We start from the raw sequence: 22044 nt of genomic DNA on the forward strand, positions 1-22044 counted from the left end.
CAGAATAATGGACTTCTTGTAATTTACTTTTCCAGGGGATCCAAACAAAGTAAATCATCACAATTCGCTCCTGGTAAGATATCAGGCTATTTTAAGACACTTTAATGAGTACCTCTACACCGGTAACTAATCAACGGGAAAGACTTTTTAGAAAGAATTATTATTTACTTGCGTCTATGGGACATGAGATGGATTTTTTTGCACCACTTTTGATGGTACAAGTGTTCAGGAAGAATAATTAAGCTATTAAAATACACTTTCAACATTTTCTATCACTTTACATTACTGTATTTTAACCAAGTCACAAGAAATGAATAATTAATTCATTATACTAAATTAATTAAAAAAGTTAGTGTGATTAAAAATGATTTTCATTTGTACATTTTCTTTGACCCATTCAAGTCAAATGACAGTGGACCTGTTGTCTTGATTTTATTAAGCCTATAAAACCACCTCTCCCACCTGGGATTTAGTCTTTATCCTTTAATACATGGTGGGTCTAGAAAATTCCAATTCATCCTAATGTACAAAAAAGTTGGAAGGAGAAAAGTGGGATTACTTTGCATAAGCACAGTGTGTGAGAAGAGGTGGCAGAGGACACACCTATAAACAACACCAACAAAGGTTAGCCACATATTCAAAACTGATATATTTTCCCATAATGACTCCCATCCCATGAGGTAATGCTGTAGGGTCCATAATAGGTGAAATAATAGTTTGAGAAGTATTTTTTAAAAGCCCTTTACACAATCCTAAACCTAAATCTAATATACGCCTTAATCCTGCAATCTGACTGGTTAATGAAAATGTTAATCCAGGACCAACAATGGTATTGATCCAGGCACACATCCTACTTGGTGAAATCTCGTTCACTATTTGGGGTTGGTAAGGACTTCTTGTTGCCTTGCTAATGTTAAACACTAAAGAAAGAAGAGTAAACAAGATATAGATAAAAAATCATACAAAAGATCAAATAAAGAAGTCAGTAGGCAACAACTTTAATCACAAATAATGCACAATTGTGAAAGTAATGAACAAATAATCTTACCAAATTAACGTTGGTACTTTCCAAGAGTGGTAACATGTTTTTATTATGTCTTCCATTGTCAAATCATATTTGTAGATTTTACATATTTTTGGACTGTAAATATTTATACACATTGAACAGGACCTGTATAGTTTCTAGTTTTAGCCAGTTCCATTAGTGAAGGACTCGTCAGACCAATTAAAATAAGTAAGTTAGGGAGTTATCAGATTGTATTGATCACTGTACTTTTAGCCAGTATAAAGACTACTCAACAGATGTACTGTTTTGCAATTATGTGGCACACTTTTTTTTTTTTTAGAAAACATCTCATTACATTCAATTTAGACATAACTGGGGGAAAACACATGTGGGTCATTGTACTTGGGTTCTTTCCAGATATAAGGTTCTGTCATCCTCAATGCACCTGTTAAAAAACTTCAGATAAACAATAATTCTGGATGACATCAGTCTATGAAACTTTAAACAGGAAAAGTTTATAGAAACCTGACCAGTATAAAAAAAATCACAAAAAATGGGTCAAAATAGTATACATTTATAATAATGATTATTATTATTTCATTAAACCCTCACATCGTACTCTCTTGGAAATGCAGCGAATTGCAGCCTGAAACTAAATATGTATTAAAGGCATAGTTCTGCCAAAAATGATATTAAACCCATGATTTACTCACCCCCAAGCTGTCCAAGATGCATATGTCCATTATTTTTCAGACATCACATTTTCAGGTATTTTAGAAAATGTTTTAGATCTTTCAGTTGATTAAATGTAAAGTTATGGGGTCCACGTCCTTCAAGTCCAAAACATGTTCATCCGTCCTTCACAAAAGAAATCCAAACGGCTCCACAATGATAAACAAAGGCCTTCTGAGGGTAATCCGTGCCGTTTTGTTGTAGAAATATCCACATTCAAAACTTTATAAACGAAAATAACTAGCTTCCGGTAACGCCACCATCTTAGACTCTTCTGTATTCAGGAGAGTATCAGCGTAGTGTCCGCACTTTTCTTAGTGACATATGACAAATTCTAAGGGCAGGCATTTGGATTTATTTTGTGGATGCACATTTTTTGGACTTGAAGGACGTGGACCCCATAACTTTACATTTGATTAACTGAAAGATCTAAAACATTTTCTAAAATACCTGAAAATATGTTCGTCTGAAAAAGAATGGAGATATGCATCTCGGACAGCTTGGGGTTGAGTAAATCATGGGTTTAATATCATTTTTGGCCGAACTATCCCTTTAAGAGGAGGTCACAATAGATTTTTGCACCCCATTGACTTCCATTCTTACGTATGCATACACTGTCAGAATTTTTTTTTGTCAAAAATGATTCCTATCTGTCACCTCGGCAGTAGCCTTTGAAAAGTACATCTTAAGTGCATATTAGTACCTCAAAGGTACATATTGGTATCTGTCCCTGAATGGTAGCATACATATTAGGAACTTTTTTAAGGGTACTGTCCCAATGACAGCTTAGTCCAATTTAGCAGTTTTTTTCTGACAGTGTACAGGTACAGCTCATGTTACATCTTAATTCATTTAATAGTCACAGGCCCAATAAAAAGTCAACATGTAATGGAATGGCTGTTTTTTAGAGTTTGATATGTATGGTTTATAATTAAAAGCATCCAAAGGCCAATCACACAAAGTCGTTTCAAGTTGATCATCTCCATTTTTAATACAGGTGATATGAAACAAATGCAACAACCCTGTTTACACTTGAGCTTCCTTTGGGGGATGGGGGGGGGGTCGTAATGGCGTCTAACATGATCCTAGCAGTAACTGTTGGATTAGAGATTAGGACTGTACACGATGCGGGTCACTGAATATGCAACAAGAACTTAAGTACAGAAAGGCAACAAACAGATGAGACGGGAAATCATCTTCAAACGTCACATGCACCACCAATGGAGAAAGGTTGCCCTCTTTCGTCTGTGATTGAAAACAGTCACACGGATGTCGTAGATACTGAACGCATGAAATCAGAACTTAGAAAGGCCACTGATTCCACTGTTGTCTAAAAGCTGGGTTGGATTTTGGGCGATGGCCACCGGGGATGACCAGACACATGGAATAAAGCCATTAGCTGCTACCCCCTTGCATCTTCCCCCAAATCCTGACCCCAAATCTCTATTAATTTTCATTTTTTCTTTTCCGTAATATACTTTTTATTATTTACAGGGATGTACACAAAATACACTTAAAAAGAGGATCTTCCATTTCTTTGCAATAAAACGTTTAGTATTGTCTCTTTTTGTTACATTCCAGCCGAGAACCATTCGAGAAAATTAAAGGGGAAAAACATGTGATCAAAAAACACAAATGGCGTCCATAAAAAGGGGATTTCGTGTCCTGTTTGTGCCAGTGTGCGGTATTGGATGGACGCGGCTTGAGTACGGCTGGTCGAAGTTGAAGTGACAGTCAACGTTTTCAGAAGCCAACTATTCCTCAGTGTCTTTTTCCACGCCCCAGTGCATGACAAATTTGTTCAGCTTGAACGCCAAGGTCTTCTCCTTTTTCTCTTTTTCTCTTTATTGATCGACAGGCAAGTAAATGCAAAAAAGCAAAAATGGCAGATGCTTGTTCTTATTTTCATGTGTAATCTTTTTTGTATTATCAATATTATCATCATTTCCATCTGGATCTTTTGTTGGATGTTTTCACAAAAAAAAGATGTTGCGCCCCCTATTGGAGGCTCAGGTTCTCCAACAGATGAAAGCAAGGTAGGTTTATTCATGGGCTGGAGAAGGCTTGTGTTTGTGTGCGTGTGTGTTTGTAATATATGCACCTGCCTTGAGAGGAGGTGCGTTTGTGTGTAGTTGAACTGAGGATATTCACGTCAGCTTAACAGTCACTGTGAGAATAAATGGCAGGCATATCAGTCCATACGTGTGCAAACCGGCAGCTCCATCTGAAAGAGAACGTAAAGTAATTACCGTTTGCCAAGAATATTCTCATCACACCTTGGCCCTAATCCTGTTTTTTGATGCAGAAACATATCCCTGCTTTAAAGGAATACTAAAGTCATTTTTACTCCTATACACTATTATTTTAATAGAACATATAAGCAGACCAAAATGAAACCATATTCAAATCAAATAATTTATGCAAATCATAATCCAACCCTAAAACCAAATACGGTGCAAACATGGCAGGTTTGACATCGTGATGTTTGGTAACACGCCACATGAGAACCAATGGCTTTTGATGTTATTGATGTCCAACCTGTGCCTAAGGCACCACGTTTGATCCGAGAGTTACGTAATGATTTGCACCGAGAGTGATTAATGACTTAAATTTAGGTCTGTTTATTACACAAAGCTATGGTATGGCTTCAAAAGACTTGAAATATAATGCACAAGGCATAAAAATGTCTTGCAGCTTGACAGTCTGTGTTAACTAAAAACTGCTGTTTGCTGTACCGTACGAAGTATAGTTGAGTAAATAATAACAAAATCCTAATTTTTGGGGGATGGTAGCTTTAAAGTGCTTTGACGCTGATGACCTCCTGTACTAAAAGATTTGGCAAATAAGCAGCTCCTCACTTTTTTGCATGTGTGACTGTGCTTAGTACAGTAGGCAAACAAGTAATATGAGAGTCTCAGGTACTTCCTGTAATTGTCTAATGCACTGTAAAAGGTTTAAATGAGCTTGAATGGGCCAGAACCTTTCTGCATGCTACATAGTGTTCAATAAGCTAGATGATGGCTGTCGCAAGCATTACGAGCAATATTTCTTTAATGCTATAGTAATTTTATTACCATCTCTTACTTTCACTGACAAAACAAGCGATAATATGTAACATTACCACAACTTTAATGGTTTTATGGTATTATGATATAATTTAATATGCATAACTATGTAAAAAATATTTTCGTTTTAATTTTAATTGGAATAAAATATCAGCCGTACTCAGGGTTATTTTCAACCCAGCATTGGGTCAAAAAGGGACAAACCCAGATGCAATTTCCCATAACAATATGTATGTTTTTGCATAATGCATAACATTCAATGCAGCATGCAAATTTTTTTACTTCACATTTTAGATTCACATCCGCACACAATACATAGATAAAATTCACACTAGCCTATTGTACACAGTAAACAAACGGCATACTGCAAAAACAGTATGATAATACGCCGTTCCAGACATACCTATCTTTTCTCACATAAAAGTATGATTCCAGACTCCGGACCACTTGTGAGAGTCTTCAAGGTGTTATTTTGTGAGTCGGGAGGGTGTTTGAGATTCAGACACATGTCAGACATGGTGACCTCCAGAGGCCTTGTTCTACAAGGCATTTGACTTGCATACGATGGGCATTTGAGGCTCGCGCTGACCTGAATCTGTCCTTGCTCACACACACACCTGCCCTGACACATTTGCATATTCAAATTCGCATCCGCAGACGTGGCGGAAGGTGAGGAGTATGGGGTGAAGAAGATGAGAGAGGCAGGGAGAAATAAAAGAAAAACATAAGGTACCGAAAGAAATCCTCTTTCATCCCACTGTCTGACAGTTTTTTATCTTTACATATGAGACTCAAAAACTGTAAATGAGCCAGCACTGAATGTGTAAAACAACTGTAATCCATCACCGAATTATATTTGCTGTGGACCCGCTGGTGCATTGGTAAGTGATGGCTCACTTCTACTTTCTAAATGATGAAGGCAGCAGGGCTTTCAGGAGACACATGGCATCGTCAAAAGGATGGGATGGAGGAAGGCCAGAAATGATACAAAAGAAAAAAGCATCTGAAAAAATGGACATTGGCGAGCAAAATTAGGGGCTCTCTGTGGAAAATATCTGAATGTATGGCACAATTCCTTTGCACAAATGATGCCCATTTTTACAAGATGTAATATAAGTCTCAGGTGTGTCTAGAATGTGTCCAACCCAAAACACCCCACGGATTATTTTTTATTGCATGTCCAAAATGCCCCTATTTCAGTGGAAGCAAAAAAGGCTGTTTTCACGTGTGTACCTTTAAATGCAAATGAGCTACTGCTTTTGGTTAAAGGTTGTGTTCTGTGTTTTTGAAGCTTTGATTGTGTTTACAGTGCGCAATATAACATGTTTGTGTTTCACGTATTAAAAACGCGGTATTTTTTACACAATTTACTTATCTGTATAGTGCTGTTTTCACTGTCCTCAAAACGGGCTGATGTCTTCCTTGTTCTATGAAGTCCCTCAGAAATACGTAATGAGTTCTGATTGTGTAGTTTGTTTAGTGTGTTAATATTCGATAGCAGCTTAGCTTGCTGTTAGCTTAGCTGGCGACTGACGTGTTCCTTTGGGCGGAGTTTAGTAAAAAAAACTGTTCTAGTGACATCATTAAAACAGAGGCCTGTAGTACAAACCGGCCGTTCCCTGTAGGCTTTGAAAGGGGAATTCTGTTTAAGAAAATATTTCACCTGGTAGTGAACTTTGAGCTTTATCATTTTACAGGTATTATTTATGCTATTATAGCAACATTACACACTAACTAGGGTTTAAAAAATTGTATAAAAATAATGTGACCTTTAAAAATAAATCTGATTCCTGCGAATACAGTTTGAGACAATAGTATCGCATTGGTGCTACAATGTGCTAACAATTAGATTTAGAAAACTTTTGGGTAACCAGTAAAGCCCTTTTCACACACACACACATTACGGAAAATACACGGAAAATGCATCCAGGATTTGTCCGGGATCGTTTGATTTTTGGGTTATTCACACTGCCAATGACTTTCCAGAATCTGTGTTCACGTTCACACAGATACCGTAAAGACACGTGACGTGTTTAAAGTCCTGCGCTTCGTAGTTTTTTTTTCTCCGCAGCGTCTAAAGTTTGCTTGTTATCTGTTATTTCTCTCACCAGAAACCACTTGCGTGCATTTTTGTTTATGATAAGCCTATAAAGGACCGTCTGACATGCCGTTCTACTTTGCTGATGAATGATTTCAGCTTCAAAGTGGATATTTGATGAGCTTCCTGATCTCTGCTTTATTTCAGTTTGCGGGGTGAATGATCACTGAAAGCCAATGTTGACATTTGAAATCACCTAAACAAACACACCCCTACCCCAATAGAATCTGTACTTTCATTTCAATTCAATTCAATTCACACATACGCAACCTAGGCAACGATGTTGGTTAGTAGACACTCCTCTTACTGCTGATTGGCTACAAGTGTATTTTGGTACTTGGCCCAACTTCCTTTTCCAAAGTGTTTTTCAAAAATTATGCACCTCACCTTTAATGTGCATTTAAAACCCCCATTTTAAATAGCTGAACAATATTTGTTGCGATGACACGAGTGCATTTTTGTTTATTATAAGCTCATATTCTGTAAGTGTGTGACGCGCTATTCTTTTATGCTGTTGAATGATCTCAGCTTCATCACTGATAGTGACAAGCTTCCTGTTCTCTACTTCAGTTCAGTTTGTAGACATTTCTCGTCGTGAATGTTAATCTGCATGTAAATCCCTCACTTTAAAGAGCTGAACCATTACTTCATTGTTGCGATGAGGCACGTCCTCTTTACAACACGATTGTTTCTGCATCTTTTTTACACAGAGGGCTTTCCGGGAATGTTGCTAGGTCCTGTTTTTTCGGGAGCGATCCCAAAACATTTACGGGACGTGTTTGTGTTCACACAAAAGCCTGTGTGCCAATTTTATGATCATTTTCTGGGACCAAAGTGCTGTGTGAATGAGGTTTCTGTTAACCAGTCAGTAAGTTGCAGAGCTTTGTTAGTGTGACATCACATTGATAAGAAAATCAAAACAGCGTGTCTAATGAGACTGCTTTGGTTTAATGAGGATTAAAAAAGAAGAAATGGGAAGATTTTTTCATTGTAAGGTGGTAAGGTGGTTGTGTTCACACACTGCCAACACATATTTAAGTCCAAGTGGATTTTGCATAATATGTGCCCTTTAATCTACAGAAAAGATGATCATAATCTAATATTGCAAAGCTGTAATTTTATAGACTTCAAGGTGACTTCTCAAACAAGACTAAAAGGCATCACCGATAAATAATTTTTTATTCAGACGTTCAAATACTTACTGTTGGGATTCTGTGTGTTTTTCATCATACTTGGGTTTTCTGTGGAACAGAGAAAGAGGAGGGGGATTTGAAGATAGAGAAAGAACAAGAGAATATTAGTGGATATAAAAACAAGAGAACTGTGATTCAGGTCTGCGGTTTAATGTTGGATGAAGATCGCAGACTCTTTAGTTACAATAAAGGAGAAAAAGACAACCATCTCTCCAAAGAGCTCAGCAGTGAGAGTTCACAAGTTTAGCCCTTCGATGTAAAACCCACTAAAGACTAAAACCTTTGAACTTTGAGCTCTCCATGAACCCTCTCCACTACAATTTTTTCTCCAAGAATCCTCTTAAATACTACACCGCGCCCTCATCTGATACCATATAGCCGAAAAATCTATTAACAAGACCTGACGCTGCAAGCTTCCTTCTTGGTAAAAGCTCATCTTTGTTCTTTAATACAGCTGATGGGCTCTAATGAATGGCTATTGAAACGGGTCAATAGTAGCCCAGTTCAAAGGCTCTTAATCACTATTCTTCTCTCCTTGCCACCCGTGTTCAGACTCAAAGCACATGCCCCATCTAAATGAGCCAGATGATGACTCGGGGTGAACTGGGCTGTTAAATGGACATTAATGCTCTGCCACGTGAGCCATTCCCCATGCGACGTCTACCCCAAAGATCTGAATCATTTGAAAATGCTTAGGATAGAAATGAGTGGAACGACAGGGCAGGAGTGATGGACAAATTGTCCTTTTTTTTTAGAGTGAATATCTTGTGTCCTAGCCTTGTCATCAACTACTGTACTGTATGTTCACTTTCATCCAAAGCGACTTACACTGCATTACAAGGTACACATTTTACCAATATATGTGTTCCCTGGGATCGAACCCAGGACCTTTTGCGCAGTTATTGCAGTGCTCTACCAGTTGAGCTACATGTTATGATACATTATGATTTTTATAATATTAAATGGCTTAAAATATTTAAGTGATGTATACATATACATAATTTATACATTTCACACCAGTATACAGCAAGATGCAGTACATTACAAATTCAATTAAAGTGTTTAAAGGATTAGTCCATTTTCTTAAAAAAAATAAAAAAATAAATCCAATGTTGATGTCTTTCTCTTTCTTTGTTCAGTCGAGAAGAAATTATGTTTTTTTGAGGAAAACATTCCAGGATTTTTTCTTATTTTAATGGACTTTAATGGACCCCAACACTTAACAGTTTTAATGCAGTTTCAAATTGCGGTTTCAAAGGACTCTAAATGATCCCAAACATGGCATAAGGCTCTTATCTAGCGAAATTGTTGTCATTTTTTGCAAGAAAAATAAAAATATGCACTTTTAAACCACAACTTCTCGTCTTTCTCCGGTCCTGTGACGTGCCAGTGCGACCTTACGCAATTGTGAAATGATGTGGAAAGGTCACGTGTTACATATATGAAACGCACATTTGCGGACCATTTTAAACAATAAACTGACACAAAGACATTAATTAGTATCATTCGACATACAACAACGTCGAAACGGTCCTTTTTCTCCACACTTGTAAACACTGGGGTGTAGTTTTGCATACGTCATCCGTGACCTCTTGACGTGATGAAGCAATAACGTGAGGTCATGCTTGCGCGTAACAGGACTGGAGGGAGACAAGAAGTTGTGGTTTAAAAGTGAAATTTTTCTGGCCAAAAATGACAATAGTTTCGATAGATAAGACCCTTATGCCTCGTTTGGGATTGTTAAGAGTCCGTTGAAACTGCAATTTGAAACTGCATTAAAACTGTTACGTGTTGGGGTCCATTAAAGTCCATAAAATTAAAAAAATCCTCAGAAAACATAATTTCTTCACAACTGAACAAAGAAAGACATCAACATTTTGCATGACATGGTGGTGAGTAAATTATCTGGATTTTTTTAAAGAAAATTGACTAATCCTTTAATGTTAAATGTCAAGTTTTCATTTGTGCATCTACATAAAAGGGTTTCTGTTGATGATGGGCCGGGTGCAACTTTACAACTCTGTTCAAGTCTGCTCAAGCACCGCATTTAGCTTGTAACCAGGGTCCATGGCTGTGGGTGTCCTTCATCTTTGGAAACTCATCTTTGATTAGATCTGCACTCATGCTATAGGCAGATCTCTCATAAACCCTGACAGCCACCAATGCTCGAGGGGGAAATTAGTCCAGAGGCGGTGAGAAAACACACACGCAACGGCATCAGCTAGCAATCTCTCTCTAACATCAGTGAAAACAAAGCCGAGACTTAGTGAGCACAGCATCTGTTTTAGCAGCAAAGGATAGCAAGGCAAAATCACAGGGGAATGAAACAGTCACATAATCACACAAAAGAGGCTATTTATCTTTTCACATGACGTTGATGAAAAAAACACTTGCACTAATGAATGACTACAGTATGCCCCTTATGAGAGAGACATCTGTGGGCTAAGCTTTTCAAAGTATTGTAAACTGAAATGTGCTGCTCAAACTTTATAAGGTCAACTTATCAACAATAAAGTTTTTTCTGATGTCGTAAGTTTATCGGTAGGAGCCATCATTCGTTAAAGGTGCAATGTGGGACTTTTAGAAGGATCTCCTAACAGAAATGCAATATAATATACATAACTATAATATCAGTGTTGTATAAATACCCTACAAAATGAACTGTATTGTTTTTATTACCTTAGAATGAGCCATTTTTATCTACATACACCACGTGTCCCCTAACGTGGAAGTCACCATCTCGCACCATCATGTTTCTACAGTAGCCCTAAATGGACAAACTGTTCTTAGATCATATTTTATTACTACATTGTCTCAGACGATGACTTATTTGTCCTGTGGCAGCTACCATAGCCTCACTATGCGTCTCGAAAAGGAGGGGTGAGCTGCAATTCAAAGTTTCACCACTAGATGCCGCTAAAAGTCCCACATTGCACCTTTAATGTTTTGTGGATGTTGTGGAAATTCAGAAAAGGCAGTTTTTGAGATATTAATTTTATAGTTAAAGTGTGTTTTCATTATATATTGAACCTCTTTATTTAAAAAAAAAAAGTAAGGACATTTACATTTTTCACTACATGACCCCTTTAATTTTTACCTCTTACTGTGCATACATTATTTATATGCAAAAACATCTATTACTTATGCTTAATTTTTAATTTATCATAAAAACAATAAATGAGAGCTCAGATGAACCCACCTCCACCTATCACGGGAATTCATACATATGTTACAAGTAGGCTAATTCGTATGAATTTGTTATAAAACAGTAATAAATCCCGATTTTAGGTTTTACACACTACTGTATAAAAAAGGAAAGAAAGTTATGTTTCCTATAAATCTTTGTCTTGAAAGGTACCCAAAATAGTTATCCAATGGCAACGCTGCAAAGAACCTTTTAAGAACCTTTATTTTTTTAATAAAAAAATAAATGTGTGCTTTGGGAACACTTACCAAACACAATGAGTCTTGTATGTGTGTCAGTAGATCCCAAAGGATTCTGTGCCGTGCAGCGGTACATGGAGCCATTGAGTTCAGCAGGGACTCGCTCCAACACCAGTTCCTTCCCATCTCTCTCCGCACTGCCATCCAGCAGTCTCCCACCCACCCGCGTCCAGGTGAACAGAGGCTCGGGAAACACCTCATTCTGTAAGTAGTGTGCATGTAGGATTAGAAAAATAGGATTGAAAATTGAAAAAAGGCATTTTAGTCTAAAGCCCAAATTTCCTGGTTGCAGAAATACATTGAGAAGATAAGGAAACTTAAGAAACTATAGCCAAGGCTTAGAATAAAAAGTCGGCCTTGGTAAAATTGATACATTTTGTAGCTTTTATAAACATGACTTAGAAAAAAAACGTTACTGGTGTGCTTCTTGAGACAAAACAATGGCACTGATATATTTATTTCAGGTCAAGTTATTTTCAAATAGGAGAGCTCAGACATACATGTTAGTCTGGGACTGCATTGTCTACAAAATTGGGCTTATATTATGAATAATACAAACCTATTCACCAATACAGAATTACATTAGCAGTTCAAGCTGTAATTGATTTCTCTGCAGGTTTACCATAATTCATTTATAAAAGTTTTTTCTTTCGTATTAAATTTGTGACTATAAACACGATCAATAATTAATACTGCTTCCTTAGAAGTAAAGAGTAGAAAAGTCTTGCTCAAGAGTTGTCAGGAAAAGGTGCATGAAGGGTTTGATGTTGTTAAGGGATTATGAGAAATCACATCAAACAGGTAGAGGCAAAAGAATATCAAATATTCTTATATGCTCCTTTAAAAGACATTCATGGTGTTGCTTTGTGTATGCCCAGTAACATAAAGAGTATGAACAAAGTTTCAAAGTTTTTAATGTTCATGCATTCAAATGTTTTTAAAACCTTAACATTAGATCAAGTCAAAAACCAGATCTTTGTAGTTTTTCAATATGGGCTGGATATCTTTCCCCTACTCCTCAAACCAATCTGTACAGGTTCTAGGTGCGATAAGTGACTAGCTAGCACAATCCATCTAACTGCACAATATCATGTGGCTTGTTCGGTTGACCTTTGATAATGGCTCATTGGAGAGCGTGGTTTGCCTGTGTCACTGGACTTCCACATTCACACCATGACAGCAGTGAAATGAGTTTGCACTCGCTGGTGGAATCAGGTCAGATGCAGATATAAAAATATCCCCTATGGTACTTGCACAGGACCAGGATCTAACACATAACTTCTCTTTACTCAATTTCGCATTAAAATTTCATTAGCAAATTAGCAAGAAGGACGGACACACCGAGGTGACCCCATCTGTTGGCGGTTTTACGAGTATATGGCTACACCAAAGGGGATATTGAGTCTTTTTCGTTACCATTTGATTTGCAGGGGAGGATTTATTTTTCAGTGTTAACATTTATCTACATGTGAAACCCAGGGCATCGGAGCAGCTGAGGATAAAGGAGATGTTCTTCTGAATAAATCTCAAAATCTTCTGAAATCTCATGTGCACAAATAAAAATCCAAACTGAGTCCCAGTCAAGCCTGTTTATGGTGACCATTCTTTCTTTTATTTAAAGGTGAACATCAAATACATAAATGTTGGGTGAAATAAACACATAGATCTGTCAAACAAACTGCTAGTGACGGTCTGCAGAAAACAAACCGCTGATTTATCTCCATCTCAGAAGTGATACACTTTCATATAATAATTATTATTCTAATTATAAGTAAAAGGTCTGCTATATGAATCAACATATTCTCTACATGAGCTGTATTATGTAATCATAAAATATCAAAATCCAAAAATAAATAAATAATACAGCTAAATTAAGCATATACATTCATAAGGGACCAAATGTAGTCATTGCTAAACTGACATTCTCGTGAATTAAATTAAAATAATTGGAGAATATAATTTTTGGTAATTGAAATGAATTATTACATAATTATTTTTTTTCAATTTAATTAGATTTAGTTTGATTCATATCCATTTGATTTGGATCAATTCAATGCAATTCACTATGTCGGATCACCGTTTTAAGTGCATCCCTTAAAGCAACACTATGTAGTTTTTTTACCTTTAAATAATGTCTCGAACAACTTTTAACTGGACAAATTGTATTGTTGCTGCAACCTGAGCAGCCTCCTAGCTGCTACAAGCACACTCTGAAAGTGGCGGTGGAGGGTAGGAAACACAGCCTGCCCCTCCCCCTGCCTGCAGAAGAGTGTCTGATACCAGGCACTGTTGCGCTTTTCAACCACATGGGGGAGCTGTAAGGCATTTTTACATGGAAACTACAAAGTGTTGCTTTAAAACCAAAAAAGCGGGGGTCAAACAAATCTACTACAGTGTTCGCTGAAATTCATGACACATAGAAAAGGACACCGCAGAAGGCAGATTCAGTGATGATAGCATATCACATCTAATACCATTTCACCTGAATGCAGAAAAGTCAGACAAACCTCTGAGTCAGAGCTGTCAAAAAGATTGGGAGGATCATCACCAAAACTGCTGTTTTTATCTGCTAGGCAAAATGTTTTTAGCTCTTGGCAGACGATGATAGTTACACCGAGAAAATCTCCCTGTCTGACTAGGTCTATGGAACTGACGGACTATTGAAGCAAGTATAATTTGGCGCTGTTGACAGAAAGCGCTTCTGGCTAGCTCTGTGCACGCACCTGTTTTTCTAGCAAGACTGACAAGCAACAAAGCAAAATAAGAAAAATCCTTGAAAGCTGTTGTGATGTAGACCGACGAACAAGTGATTTGTTTTTAATCAGGTGCTCTATTGCCTTCTGGTAAAAAATCCAAATAGCAAAGGAGCACAAATTAGAAGAGCTGAATGAGCAAAAAGAAGCCCACTTAAGAAACTTAAGCATAATAGATGACCTTATTTCTGAAGCCAGCTCTTGTCAAGCAAAGTCTTTAGTGCAGCTTATTCTCTTCTTTAAGATCTAACCACAAGATGATGGCTATATAAATGTCTAAATGGAACAAATATGACTTGTATAATCATTTAGCCATTTAGCAAACACTGTTAAAGGGACTTTAAAGTGAGGGGCAACCTTCCGATCTCTCTGATGAAGCCAATACGGAAGTGACATAAGGGGATCACACACCGGATGCGCAGCTCAGCCTCCCGCCGTTCTAAAAAAATCGAACACATTGTTTTACATGAGTATACGCACACCGGTGCCGCCAGGTGGCCCCTGTCCACGCCGCCAAGCTTTGACTCACGAAGTTGCTCAAATCTCTGTCACGCCACACAGGGCCACTCACATGGTTTAACATTAAATAACATCATATTTGTCCCAAATCATTAACGATTAAAATTGGCTGCTAATGTATATTTTGCATTTTGAAGTAGATTTACAGCTTTTTAATGTGCACTTCCGGTTTACGATACCTCCGAGTTGTCCTAGATGCAACTCGATGCGGCGCGACGCTGAGCTGCGCGGCCGGTGTGCAACCTCCTTTAAACTGCAATTCATTGACTGGCCACTAGTGGCTGGCTCCAAAAGGGAGTCAATTTCCATTGACCCCCATGTTAAAATGTCCAACTTTAGAGCAGTAAATAATATGTTTACAGCCTGGTACACAATTTGTTTTTGGTCTGTATAGCTAATTTTGCTCTACATGACAGCAGCGAGGGGGGTGAATTTTTTTGTAACTCATTCGTTTAATTTATATCAAGCCTTAAAGTTCTGCATAATTAAGGGTGTGGCCACTTGAGTGACGGTTGAACAGACACTGCTGTCACTAAAGTCGAGCTAAGCGGGCGTGGTTTAAGCAACCAGCCACTTTGGCTTCACCCACGTCCCGCCTCTTTACCCATTTTCGGATATCCGCGAATGATGCGCGGTAACGCGTGGCCAATATGGGGGCGGCAGGCACAGCCTACTATTGGCGATCTTCAAAAACCTACAGTATGGGTGACGTCACAGACACTACTATGCTTCATGCATGTTTTATCTTTGGGGTTGCAAGTGGCATCTTCTACCAACTGAGATACAAGAATGTAATTTAACTTTTCGCATATGGGGCTCTATCATACACCCGGTGCAATGCGCGACGCAAGTGTCCTTTGCTAGGTTCAACCCGGCTTAATTATCATTTTTTCGTTTAGCGCCACGTTGTTTAAATAGCAAATGCATTTGCACCCAATGTTGCGGCCATGGGTGTTCTGGTCTGAAAACGAGGTGTGTTCAGGTGCATTGTTGGCACGTTGCTATTTTGAGGCAACTAAAATAGACTACGCCATTGACCAACAAATTTTTTTTTGTTATTTAAAGAGCGCGTTAGTAATATATGCCTATAAATGGAACGACAACGCGGGTTTGCTTATCACACAAAATGAATGCGCAGCAGCACAAAAACGCTTTTAAATATGAAAGATTAAAGGATTGAATGTAAAAGATTATTTTTGAGTCTCTTAGACATAAATGAGGACCGATAAAGAGATGTTAGAAGGCATAAAGAGCATGTAGCCTGGTAAGTAAATAAATGCTTTGCTTTAAACATGCATCTATTTTTAAATGTTTTTAAATGCTACCCTAAGTATTTTTTGTTTATGATGACGCTGTACCTGTGGATATGGTGAGATGAGAAACATTTTAATTAAAGATTTTTAAAAATCCCGGCACTGTCCGAGTGCTGAAACACTTTTGCTCTCCGCACGTTTGTAAATTCTTTATCTCTTGTTTGTATTTTTGGAGTACAAATCTTTTCTTGCATATTTACAAATTATTTTATGAGATTACAATGATAATGCAGAATATCAATACATTTACAGCAATTCAAAGCCTGCTATTTGTACTTCTATGACTGAAAAAAATGTATTTTAAAGGTTTTATTACAAAAAAATTAAGTTTCAATAAAAATAAAAACAACAATTTTTAATTATTCTTAAACTGGGGGTCTTCTTCCTCCACTTAGTTTTTCAGTTTACAAACTCCGTCATCTAAATAGGGATTAGACATGGCGGCAGGCTTTTAAAGGGGATGAGAGATAAGACTCTCATTGGTTTATTGCACGTTACGCCCAAAACACACCCATTACTCATTAGGAGAATATGAACAACCCTTTTCGACCATGCGTTCCGCGCACAAACCAATTTTCCCATCGTTAAATTAGCAAAAGCGCCATCAGACACGCCCATTTAGACCGTGCGCTGTGCGCTTTAGACAATGCGCTTAGATCATTAAAATAGTGCCTATAATCTTTAAATGCAACACCACATTATTTGGTTCCATTTTGCTTGGTCCTTAGAGAAGACATCTACATATAGAGTCACACAAGAACATAAGCATCAACAGAACATTTGAAAATGTCAGCACTGAAAATGTCATGGGTTCAATCCCAGGGAACAAACATACTTATCAAATCGCTTTAAAGTGTTTTCCAAAAGCAAAGTTTAATGTTAAAACAAAGATAATCAAGGCATTTCATCAAAATAACATGTTGTCACTTCTGTCTATCTATAGTTTCGGCAGATTCTACATCGAACTATTTTTTTCATATTTCACAGCTGCCATTTATGCAGAACTTCCTAAAAGTCTCGAGTCTCCTTTATTTTCTGAGTTGAAACCCCGAGGGTCTCTATCAATATATCATTTGCAGACTTCTTGTTCTCGTGACCTTTTAAAGACTTTGAAAGCCTCTGTTTTGATTTCCCCACCACGTTCATGATTGAACGGTGTGATTTTTCTAGATGAAACACAACCTCTCTTTGGACAGGCTAAATCATTTAGATTGATTGCACATGAGTTAGAACAGCAGGTCAGGAGCTGACAGATACATGTGTTGTATTGTACACTTGGTAGGAATGGTCACTATAGTTGTTCAATACAGGCTTAACTGCACATGTGGGACCACCTCCTTGTATCCAAAACTGGACCCGGCCCTGGTTTCGTAACCCCATGCACTTACCCCTGGAGATCCTACCTGGAAACCTTGGACGGTGATGCGCACTGTATCCCCTACCTTTGCCTTGGCAGGGGTTATCACGAGCTTGGGGCCTTTAGGAGCCGCTATGGAGAAAAACAAGGAAAAATTATAAATAATTTTAAGCCAATCACAATCGGTTTACATATCAAAATAAATTGATTCTTTTATTACTTAAAAAAATATATAGATTAGGTTTGTGTAAGAATATAAGGCAAGTGATACAAATTACGAGGTCCCATAATCTAAATACGAGATTCATTCTTATCTTTGATATGGCTTTGACTGCGTATCATATGATGATTGAGTGACCACAATGAAATATGCTCACAAAATAGTGTACAGCCTGAGCATACTTCTTTAAAAAAAGTATACTTGGGTTTAAGGTCATGGCGTTTGACTTGGAGGTCACTGGTTGAGACCCTAGGGAATCTATATGTTTCCTTCATTGAAATGGCTGAAGAGTATTTATTCCCCAAGAGGGACAAGAACTAAATTGGCTAGGCACTCATTACTGAAGAAGAAACAGAGCGTGCAAGGCAAGCTGTGGAGAAAGTAAGATAAGAGACACTTAGAGAACTAATTCCCTTGTCTTGCCTGGACTGAATCTCCGGATGGGTTTAATTTGGTCTGAGAGAATGACTTGGATGAGATGAAGGAAAGGAAGGTTAAAACATCATATTCTGACCTTCCCGGACACCAAGGATTGTCTTGTGTACTCAAGGGAAAGATAAGGAAGTGATTTTGTACATGTCTGGAAAGCGAGACAACGAATGAAACTTCATCTATCGGCACTTTATGGCACCAGAGTAAAACCGGCCTCGTGTTAAGTGGTTCTGCATCGTTTACTCTCATTACCAGCATCCACTCTGCATAGCTTTGAGAACCATAAAACAAGTTTTGTGAGCCATATGTTTGTGCTAATACATAATTTCAGTGCTAGGCATGGAAAATGTAGATTAGACTAGAAATTGTAAAGAAATACATCCCGCTGTGCCACTTTTCAACCATCATTACGGCTAATGCTACTTTTTGGCTCCGACTACACATACAGATAATCCAACTACCGAGAACTATTTTAAACAACAGCTAAACGTGCTTTTAGCCATCAATAAAGTCACACAGTGTCCAGCAAAACCTAATGAGGCAGCAGGCCGGTCTTAGTCGGTTTAATGATTACCCCCCTAGTGCCGCTTAATGGATTATCATTTCCGCTCTTACATCTGTAATGGATCATCTGAATGTATATTTCACACATAAATCAAGTTATAGCAGGACGCTGTACTGAATACACAGAGATCTTCTTTCATCTGCCTCGCTATTATAAAAATGATTTGGGATATTAGCAGCCCGTCTCTGTAGAGTGGAGAAAAAGATGTGAAATGCAATACGCAGGAGAGATTAAGAGCTTGTCAAGGCATGAATCATGACTCAATGACTTCATTGATTTTCCCTAAGAAAACAGTTGAAAAACAAAGGAGACCATTGATAGGGCTTGTGTTCCGACAGAGCAGTGGGCACTCAAAGGCATGACCCTGCTTTTTATCAGACCAAGTGGACGAATTAAGGGATCAATATGGTGGATTGCCCAACATAAGCCTCAACCACAGGAGGTGACAAAAGTCACTGAGCTGTGATATTTTCCAACTCATCACATGTCTGTACAGTCATTGGTGTCCATAGGAAATAAAAAAGATAAAAAATATGAAAGTATCATTTTGAAAATGTTGCACAACAGCCCCTCAGAACATATTTGATGCTTAATGTATTTATACAGAGTATAATCATATTTCAAAGTGGGCGGGGCTACTTGACACAACATCTTCAAATCAGCACCGTAACTGACTGAGGCTACTTTACACAACAATGACATGGTAAAAAATGGAAAGGCTTTTCCAAATTGTCAAAATTATCCAATAATCAATTATTGGCGGTAGGGGTGTAACGATTAACCGTGGAAACGCGCGTTTTCTCAATGAATGAATTTTAATGAATTACGATGAAATCCAGGCACATTCGAATGCCAGGGGGCGCTCCCGTGCAGAAACTCCCTTTGTGCCACAGAAGAAGTAGCATTACGAATGCTATTCCAGGAAATGTCTACAGGAATATTTATATCACCGTTCTTCAAATTGTTTCAGGTATTTTCATGATAATAATGAATATTTTAAATTATTTTGTTTAACGAGTGTTGCTTTTTTAAATGCACGTTATAAACGACTCCGACTCATTATGATTTTAGATTGATAAGGACTTCCTACTGACCAAATGCCGTGTACACGCACAAGCTGTGCATGAAACAAAGAATCGCAGGCTTGCGATTCAGAATCGATTTCAGACAGGCTTTTTTACTGGGACACACGGTTGAATCGTTACATCCCTAATTGGCGGTGTTACTTTATGAAGAAAAGGTATGCACCTTCGCATATACTCATACTTCTACACAGCAATAAATACAAACAATCAAGACATGAAAAGCATCAAGCAATTTTGCTTAAGCAAACAATGAGGTAGGTAAATTACTATTTAGTATGAACTCCATAGTGTAAAGTAATATTACTATTCTGTATAATATATATATATGTAAAAACGTGAATCGGACCATATGAGCTCATTAATGCTTCTCTAATAAACTTAAAAAATGTTGCCGCTTTATAGTCAAGAATCCTTAAAAAGTATATAATAGTATACTTTTTAAGGATTCTTGACTATAAAGCGGCAACATGTTTTAAGTTTACTGGAGAAGTGTTAATGAGCTCATATGGTCCGATTCACGTTTTTACATTTCCATTGGTGTGTAAGTGTGTATTAGTACATGTTAACGATATGCAAAAGGTACATTTCCCAAAGTAAATGATGACGCGAGTTATCGTCTCCAACGTAAATCTCTTTTCTTGGACTACAACAAACACACGGATTGTAGGCAACAGTTTACGACAAAACCGACATTATCATAATTCCTCTCGCTTCGGACTCCTGTAAGCTGACTCCTGTTAGAATTGCATTGTGAGCGAATCTTTCAAACATGGTAAGGAGCGTCACATTTCGTCACCAGCTGACATCAGAGGTATTCAGCCCAATCACAATGTACATTTTAGCTGGCCAATCAGGGACATAGCGCTTCCCAAATCAATGAGTTTTGTACAAAATCAGTGTGCTCCGGAAGGACAGTATATGTGGCGCTACAAAAATGTACGGTGTGTGAAAAAAATGTGAACCAGAACACATTGGGCCCTATCTTGCACCCCGCGCAATTGACTTTGTCAGTGATGCATGTATCATTCGTATTTTGCACCAGCGCACAGCGGGTTTTTCCCTCCACAGACGCACGTCGGCAAACTAGGGAATGAACTTGCGCTCCCTGGGCGGTTCAGCGCAAAAAAGGAGGCGTGTTGCGGCGCAAACCATCCCTGATGCTATTTTGCAGTTTCAAAAAACAATTGCGCCACTGACCAAAAAATAAACTAGTCTAAAGTCAGTGGTGCGTTGGGCGTGATACATTATGCTATTTTAAGGGCGCATGCTTGACCATAATGTATAGCGTGCACAATGCGCACACAATTTGCTTATCTAATCTACACAGATGCAACAGTTATTTTTGTAAATCATAAATTGTTACAATAAAAAATATTAATACACGAGATAAGGGGAATTGAGCATTGTGGTGATAGTTTTAATTATTGTGTGGCTGCGTTAAAAAATTCTCATGCAAATAACGATTAAAATATTTTCATAAGTTTGTTGTGTGGCTGTATTACGTTTATTTGATGTAAATAATAATTAAAATGTTTTCATAAGAAACCTTAATGTATATGAACTTGATTTGTAAGTTTACTTTGGGGTTGGACTGCTTGCGTTTCTTGGGTCCGATTTCAAAGCCCCCAAACCCTTTCAGCGGTGAGGGTGGACGCAGCGATGTCCTCTGCTGGCGTCAGGTCCTGTGTAGAGGCAGATCCACCTCCCGTTACACGGCGTGACCGATTTATGCTGGCAAGCTTGGGATTCCCCCGTCTCCTGACATCATTGTAGCCCTTGGCGCAATGATGGGGATGCCAGCTGATGAGACAATTGTGGCTATTTCCTCTCACGCCTGTTTAACCGACGCTGATTTGGGCGGGTTTCTCCTATCCCTATACAAAACAATTTCTCTGTCTTTGACTGCTCTTACAGGAACGTCTGTCTCCTCGGCTGTGAACCGCTCCTAGCGTGCGCCTGGTAAATCCGTCATAATAATAGCAACCCGCCATGGAACTTGTGCCCTTGCGTTTAAAGGGAATGTTGGATAGCTTTCTGATTGGTTTATTTGACGTTACGCCCAAAACACACCTATGAATAATGAACCTACTTCAGACCAACCCCTTATTTGCGCCTGGCGCAAGAGTTATTTCTCCCGCCGGGAAAATAGCAACAGCACCCAAGATCCGCCCACAAACTCACTTGCGCTTTGCGCTTCGCACTTGCGTTTCAGATCGTTAAAATAGGGCCCATAGTATTATATCTAATACACAAAATAACATT

The 22044-nt window shown here is 38.2% G+C and overlaps 1 protein-coding gene across 2 annotated transcripts in view; it reads right to left on the reverse strand.

Annotated features, from left to right (window-relative positions):
* Positions 1-2710: 2710 nt before the first annotated feature.
* igsf21a (immunoglobin superfamily, member 21a) overlaps positions 2711-22044 on the reverse strand; it is a 278509-nt gene continuing 259175 nt past the window's right edge. Inside the window, exons 7-10 of one of the 2 annotated variants that reach the window (XM_065241167.2) lie at positions 17527-17612; positions 11548-11740; positions 8104-8142; positions 2711-3962 (exon numbers count right to left, since the gene is read on the reverse strand). In XM_065241167.2, the coding sequence (XP_065097239.1) occupies positions 3886-3962; positions 8104-8142; positions 11548-11740; positions 17527-17612 (395 nt within the window). In that variant the 3' untranslated portion in view covers positions 2711-3885. Of the gene's footprint in view, positions 3963-8103; positions 8143-11547; positions 11741-17511; positions 17613-22044 lie in introns of both variants that reach the window. The other variant, XM_065241166.2, reaches the window with a different exon arrangement.

The sequence above is a fragment of the Paramisgurnus dabryanus genome, chromosome 14 (assembly GCF_030506205.2).
Source record: "Paramisgurnus dabryanus chromosome 14, PD_genome_1.1, whole genome shotgun sequence".
NCBI classification, from domain to species: domain Eukaryota; kingdom Metazoa; phylum Chordata; class Actinopteri; order Cypriniformes; family Cobitidae; genus Paramisgurnus; species Paramisgurnus dabryanus.